Source organism: Pygocentrus nattereri, chromosome 21, assembly GCF_015220715.1.
Source record: "Pygocentrus nattereri isolate fPygNat1 chromosome 21, fPygNat1.pri, whole genome shotgun sequence".
In the NCBI taxonomy this organism is placed as follows: Eukaryota; Metazoa; Chordata; class Actinopteri; order Characiformes; family Serrasalmidae; genus Pygocentrus; species Pygocentrus nattereri.
This window is the reverse complement of record NC_051231.1, coordinates 34,622,735-34,630,234: the sequence shown is the minus strand read 5'-3', so window position 1 is coordinate 34,630,234 and position 7,500 is coordinate 34,622,735. Positions and strand designations below refer to the sequence as shown.

Genomic DNA, 7,500 nt, shown 5'->3' with positions numbered 1-7,500 from the left:
AGTTACGATGCTGTAACGTGTCAGTTTACCTGTATAGTAAAGTTACGATGCTGTAACGTGTCAGTTTACCTGTATAGTAAAGTTACGATGCTGTAACGTGTCAGTTTACCTGTACGGTAAAGTTACGATGCTGTAACGTGTCAGTTTACCTGTACGGTAAAGTTACGATGCTGTAACGTGTCAGTTTACCTGTACAGTAAAGTTACGATGCTGTAACGTGTCAGTTTACCTGTACGGTAAAGTTACGATGCTGTAACGTGTCAGTTTACCTGTATAGTAAAGTTACGATGCTGTAACGTGTCAGTTTACCTGTACGGTAAAGTTACGATGCTGTAACGTGTCAGTTTACCTGTACAGTAAAGTTACGATGCTGTAACGTGTCAGTTTACCTGTACGGTAAAGTTACGATGCTGTAATGTGTCAGTTTACCTGTATAGTAAAGTTACGATGCTGTAACGTGTCAGTTTACCTGTACGGTAAAGTTATGATGCTGGCTGGTTGTTACGTGCAGGATGGTGGAAGTAGGTTGGCGGGTTCGGAACATCAGCTCCAGGTTCCAGGGAACAGTTACCACGACAGCCAGGTTACTCCATAACAACATGCTGTTATCCTGGAAACGCTGAGGGTTGGACATCACTGCAACAGAACGGATTATAAAGAAACAATGAGAGAAAAAGAAAGACACTAAACCTTTCTCTCTCTCACCCCTTCTCTCTTCGACTCTCATTCCCTTTCTTTTTTGCTCTTCATCTTTCCCTTTTCTCTCTCTTCTGTACCTTCTCCTTTACTCCTTTAACTTTCTTTTATGACTCTTTTTCTCTCAATCTTTTTATTCTCTTTAATGTTTTGATTTCTCATTTTTTACTTTTCTCTTTCACACTTTGCTTTCTTGCTGTTTACTCTCTAATGCCCTTTTTACTTTCTCCTGTTTTCTTTTTTCTCTCATTCTTTTTTTACTCTTTCAGCCTATCTCTCCCACCCTTTCTCGCTCACTCCCTCTCTCTCTTCTACTCTTTCTCTTTCTCCCACCCTTTCTCTCTCTCTCTCTCTGTCTCTCTCTCACTCTTCTACACTTTCTCTCTCTCTCTCTGTCTCTCTCTCACTCTTCTACACTTTCTCTCTCTCCCACCCTTTCTCGCTCACTCCCTCTCTCTCTTCTACTCTTTCTCTTTTTTCCACCCTTTCTCTCTCTCTCTCTGTCTCTCACTCTTCTACACTTTCTCTCTCTCTCTCCCACCCTTTCTCCCTCTCGCTCTCTCTCTTTCTCTTCTACACTTTCTCTGTTCTACACTTTCTCTCTCTGTTCAACACTTTCTCTCCCACCCTTTCTCTCTCTCTCTCTCTTTCTCCTCGACTCTCTCTCCTTTTCTGTTTAATTTTATTTTTACTCTGTGTTTCTGTCTTTTTACTGCTTTGATCTTTCCGTTAACTTTCTCTCTTTTACTCTTTCCTTTATTGCTCTCTTTTTTCTCTCTCATTCTCTTTTTATTCTCTCTCTCTCGTCACTACTTTCCTGTCTTTTCATGCACAGAACAGCGGTACGGATTGAGATGATCAGCGAGTTCAGCAGGTTTAAACTCTGAGCTGGAGCTGCAGGTCAGCCTTTAGATCTAAACACACACACTCACACACATACACACCCACACACTGAACACAGGTGTGTGTGTGAAGCTCTTAAAGCTCTTAAAGCTGTTAAAGCTGTGGGTGGATGATCTGAGGGTTCAGCTGAGCTGGGAACTGAAGCAGAGGAGCTGAATAAAAACAGCAGAGGAGTGCAAAAGAATTCACACGGCAGTGATTCAGTTCAGCTCCACTCAGTTCTTTAGGAAACGATTCACTGTGAGGCCTTAAACTGAACAACTCAACTTAATTCAGTTCTTTAACAAACGAGTCACTGCATCATGATTAATTCGATTCAGTTCTTTAACAAACGAGTCACTGCATCATGATTAATTAGATTCAGTTCTTTAACAAACGAGTCACTGCATCATGATTAATTAGAGTCAGTTCTTTAACAAACGAGTCACTGCATCATGATTAATTAGATTCAGTTCTTTAACAAACGAGTCACTGCATCATGATTAATTAGAGTCAGTTCTTTAGGAAACAAGTAACTGCATCATGATTAATTAGATTCAGTTCTTTAACAAACGAGTCACTGCATCATGATTAATTAGATTCAGTTCTTTAACAAACGAGTCACTGCATCATGATTAATTAGAGTCAGTTCTTTAGGAAACGAGTCACTGCATCATGATTAATTAGATTCAGTTCTTTAACAAACGAGTCACTGCATCATGATTAATTAGATTCAGTTCTTTAACAAACGAGTCACTGCATCATGATTAATTAGATTCAGTTCTTTAACAAACGAGTCACTGCATCATGATTAATTAGATTCCGTTCTTTAACAAACGAGTCACTGCATCATGATTAATTAGAGTCAGTTCTTTAACAAACGAGTCACTGCATCATGATTAATTAGATTCAGTTCTTTAACAAACGAGTCACTGCATCATGATTAATTAGAGTCAGTTCTTTAACAAACGAGTCACTGCATCATGATTAATTAGATTCAGTTCTTTAACAAACGAGTCACTGCATCATGATTAATTAGAGTCAGTTCTTTAACAAACGAGTCACTGCATCATGATTAATTAGATTCAGTTCTTTAACAAACGAGTCACTGCATCATGATTAATTGGAGTCAGTTCTTTAACAAACGAGTCACTGCATCATGATTAATTAGAGTCAGTTCTTTAACAAACGAGTCACTGCATAATGATTAATTAGAGTCAGTTCTTTAACAAACGAGTCACTGCATCATGATTAATTAGATTCAGTTCTTTAACAAACGAGTCACTGCATCATGATTAATTAGATTCAGTTCTTTAACAAACGAGTCACTGCATAATGATTAATTAGAGTCAGTTCTTTAACAAACAAGTAACTGCATCATGATTAATTAGATTCAGTTCTTTAACAAACGAGTCACTGCATCATGATTAATTAGAGTCAGTTCTTTAGCGAATGATCCACTGCATCATGATTAATTAGAGTCAGTTCTTTAGCGAATGATCCACTGCATCATGATTAATTAGAGTCAGTTCTTTAGTGAATGATCCACTGCATCATGATTAATTAGAGTCAGTTCTTTAACAAACGAGTCACTGCATCATGATTAATTAGAGTCAGTTCTTTAGCGAATGATCCACTGCATCATGATTAATTAGAGTCAGTTCTTTAGTGAATGATCCACTGCATCATGATTAATTAGAGTCAGTTCTTTAACAAACGAGTCACTGCATCATGATTAATTAGAGTCAGTTCTTTAGCGAATGATCCACTGCATCATGATTAATTAGAGTCAGTTCTTTAGCGAATGATCCACTGCATCATGATTAATTAGAGTCAGTTCTTTAGCGAATGATCCACTGCATCATGATTAATTAGAGTCAGTTCTTTAGCGAATGATCCACTGCATCATGATTAATTAGAGTCAGTTCTTTAACAAACGAGTCACTGCATCATGATTAATTAGATTCAGTTCTTTAACAAACGAGTCACTGCATCATGATTAATTAGAGTCAGTTCTTTAGCGAATGATCCACTGCATCATGATTAATTAGAGTCAGTTCTTTAACAAACGAGTCACTGCATCATGATTAATTAGAGTCAGTTCTTTAGCGAATGATCCACTGCATAATGATTAATTAGAGTCAGTTCTTTAGCGAATGATCCACTGCATCATGATTAATTAGAGTCAGTTCTTTAACAAAAGAGTCACTGCATCATGATTAATTAGAGTCAGTTCTTTAGCGAATGATCCACTGCATCATGATTAATTAGAGTCAGTTCTTTAGCGAATGATCCACTGCATCATGATTAATTAGAGTCAGTTCTTTAGCGAATGATCCACTGCATCATGATTAATTAGAGTCAGTTCTTTAGCGAATGATCCACTGCATCATGATTAATTAGAGTCAGTTCTTTAACAAACGAGTCACTGCATCATGATTAATTAGAGTCAGTTCTTTAACAAATGAGTCACTGCATCATGATTAATTAGATTCAGTTCTTTAACAAACGAGTCACTGCATAATGATTAATTAGAGTCAGTTCTTTAACAAACAAGTAACTGCATCATGATTAATTAGATTCAGTTCTTTAACAAACGAGTCACTGCATCATGATTAATTAGAGTCAGTTCTTTAGCGAATGATCCACTGCATCATGATTAATTAGAGTCAGTTCTTTAGCGAATGATCCACTGCATCATGATTAATTAGAGTCAGTTCTTTAACAAACGAGTCACTGCATCATGATTAATTAGAGTCAGTTCTTTAGCGAATGATCCACTGCATCATGATTAATTAGAGTCAGTTCTTTAGCGAATGATCCACTGCATCATGATTAATTAGAGTCAGTTCTTTAGCGAATGATCCACTGCATCATGATTAATTAGAGTCAGTTCTTTAGCGAATGATCCACTGCATCATGATTAATTAGAGTCAGTTCTTTAGCGAATGATCCACTGCATCATGATTAATTAGAGTCAGTTCTTTAGCGAATGATCCACTGCATCATGATTAGAGTCAGTTCTTTAGCGAATGATCCACTGCATCATGATTAATTAGAGTCAGTTCTTTAGCGAATGATCCACTGCATCATGATTAATTAGAGTCAGTTCTTTAGCGAATGATCCACTGCATCATGATTAATTAGAGTCAGTTCTTTAGCGAATGATCCACTGCATCATGATTAATTAGAGTCAGTTCTTTAACAAACGAGTCACTGCATCATGATTAATTAGAGTCAGTTCTTTAACAAATGAGTCACTGCATCATGATTAATTAGAGTCAGTTCTTTAGCGAATGATCCACTGCATCATGATTAATTAGAGTCAGTTCTTTAGCGAATGATCCACTGCATAATGATTAATTAGAGTCAGTTCTTTAACAAACAAGTAACTGCATCATGATTAATTAGATTCAGTTCTTTAACAAACGAGTCACTGCATCATGATTAATTAGAGTCAGTTCTTTAGCGAATGATCCACTGCATCATGATTAATTAGAGTCAGTTCTTTAGCGAATGATCCACTGCATCATGATTAATTAGAGTCAGTTCTTTAACAAACGAGTCACTGCATCATGATTAATTAGAGTCAGTTCTTTAGCGAATGATCCACTGCATCATGATTAATTAGAGTCAGTTCTTTAGCGAATGATCCACTGCATCATGATTAATTAGAGTCAGTTCTTTAGCGAATGATCCACTGCATCATGATTAATTAGAGTCAGTTCTTTAGCGAATGATCCACTGCATCATGATTAATTAGAGTCAGTTCTTTAGCGAATGATCCACTGCATCATGATTAATTAGAGTCAGTTCTTTAGCGAATGATCCACTGCATCATGATTAATTAGAGTCAGTTCTTTAGCGAATGATCCACTGCATCATGATTAATTAGAGTCAGTTCTTTAGCGAATGATCCACTGCATCATGATTAATTAGAGTCAGTTCTTTAACAAACGAGTCACTGCATCATGATTAATTAGAGTCAGTCTTTAACAAATGAGTCACTGCATCATGATTAATTAGAGTCAGTTCTTTAGCGAATGATCCACTGCATCATGATTAATTAGAGTCAGTTCTTTAGCGAATGATCCACTGCATCATGATTAATTAGAGTCAGTTCTTTAGCGAATGATCCACTGCATCATGATTAATTAGAGTCAGTTCTTTAGCGAATGATCCACTGCATCATGATTAATTAGAGTCAGTTCTTTAACAAACGAGTCACTGCATCATGATTAATTAGAGTCAGTTCTTTAGCGAATGATCCACTGCATCATGATTAATTAGAGTCAGTTCTTTAATAAACGAGTCACTGCATCATGATTAATTAGAGTCAGTTCTTTAACAAATGAGTCACTGCATCATGATTAATTAGAGTCAGTTCTTTAGCGAATGATCCACTGCATCATGATTAATTAGAGTCAGTTCTTTAACAAACGAGTCACTGCAGCATGATTAATTAGAGTCAGTTCTTTAGCGAATGTTCCACTGCATCATGATTAATTAGAGTCAGTTCTTTAGCGAATGATCCACTGCATCATGATTAATTAGAGTCAGTTCTTTAGCGAATGATCCACTGCATCATGATTAATTAGAGTCAGTTCTTTAGCGAATGATCCACTGCATCATGATTAATTAGAGTCAGTTCTTTAGCGAATGATCCACTGCATCATGATTAATTAGAGTCAGTTCTTTAACAAACGAGTCACTGCATCATGATTAATTAGAGTCAGTTCTTTAACAAATGAGTCACTGCATCATGATTAATTAGAGTCAGTTCTTTAGCGAATGATCCACTGCATCATGATTAATTAGAGTCAGTTCTTTAGCGAATGATCCACTGCATCATGATTAATTAGAGTCAGTTCTTTAGCGAATGATCCACTGCATCATGATTAATTAGAGTCAGTTCTTTAGCGAATGATCCACTGCATCATGATTAATTAGAGTCAGTTCTTTAACAAACGAGTCACTGCATCATGATTAATTAGAGTCAGTTCTTTAGCGAATGATCCACTGCATCATGATTAATTAGAGTCAGTTCTTCAGCGAATGATCCACTGCATCATGATTAATTAGAGTCAGTTCTTTAGCGAATGATCCACTGCATCATGATTAATTAGAGTCAGTTCTTTAGCGAATGATCCACTGCATCATGATTAATTAGAGTCAGTTCTTTAACAAACGAGTCACTGCATCATGATTAATTAGAGTCAGTTCTTTAACAAATGAGTCACTGCATCATGATTAATTAGAGTCAGTTCTTTAGCGAATGATCCACTGCATCATGATTAATTAGAGTCAGTTCTTTAACAAACGAGTCACTGCATCATGATTAATTAGAGTCAGTTCTTTAGCGAATGATCCACTGCATAATGATTAATTAGAGTCAGTTCTTTAGCGAATGATCCACTGCATCATGATTAATTAGAGTCAGTTCTTTAACAAACGAGTCACTGCATCATGATTAATTAGAGTCAGTTCTTTAGCGAATGATCCACTGCATCATGATTAATTAGAGTCAGTTCTTTAGCGAATGATCCACTGCATCATGATTAATTAGAGTCAGTTCTTTAGCGAATGATCCACTGCATCATGATTAATTAGAGTCAGTTCTTTAACAAACGAGTCACTGCATCATGATTAATTAGAGTCAGTTCTTTAACAAATGAGTCACTGCATCATGATTAATTAGATTCAGTTCTTTAACAAACGAGTCACTGCATCATGATTAATTAGAGTCAGTTCTTTAGCGAATGATCCACTGCATCATGATTAATTAGAGTCAGTTCTTTAGCGAATGATCCACTGCATCATGATTAATTAGAGTCAGTTCTTTAACAAACGAGTCACTGCATCATGATTAATTAGAGTCAGTTCTTTAGCGAATGATCCACTGCATCATGATTAATTAGAGTC

The 7,500-nt window shown here is 36.5% G+C and overlaps 1 protein-coding gene across 4 annotated transcripts in view; it reads right to left on the bottom strand.

Moving 5' to 3' along the window:
- Positions 1-7,500, bottom strand: part of celsr2 (cadherin, EGF LAG seven-pass G-type receptor 2) — a 134,006-nt gene that overhangs the window by 41,264 nt on the left and 85,242 nt on the right. For all 4 annotated transcript variants that reach the window (XM_037532528.1, XM_037532529.1, XM_037532530.1 and 1 more), the window contains exon 10: positions 470-636. In XM_037532528.1, the coding sequence (XP_037388425.1) occupies positions 470-636 (167 nt within the window). The remainder of the gene's footprint in view (positions 1-469; positions 637-7,500) is intronic.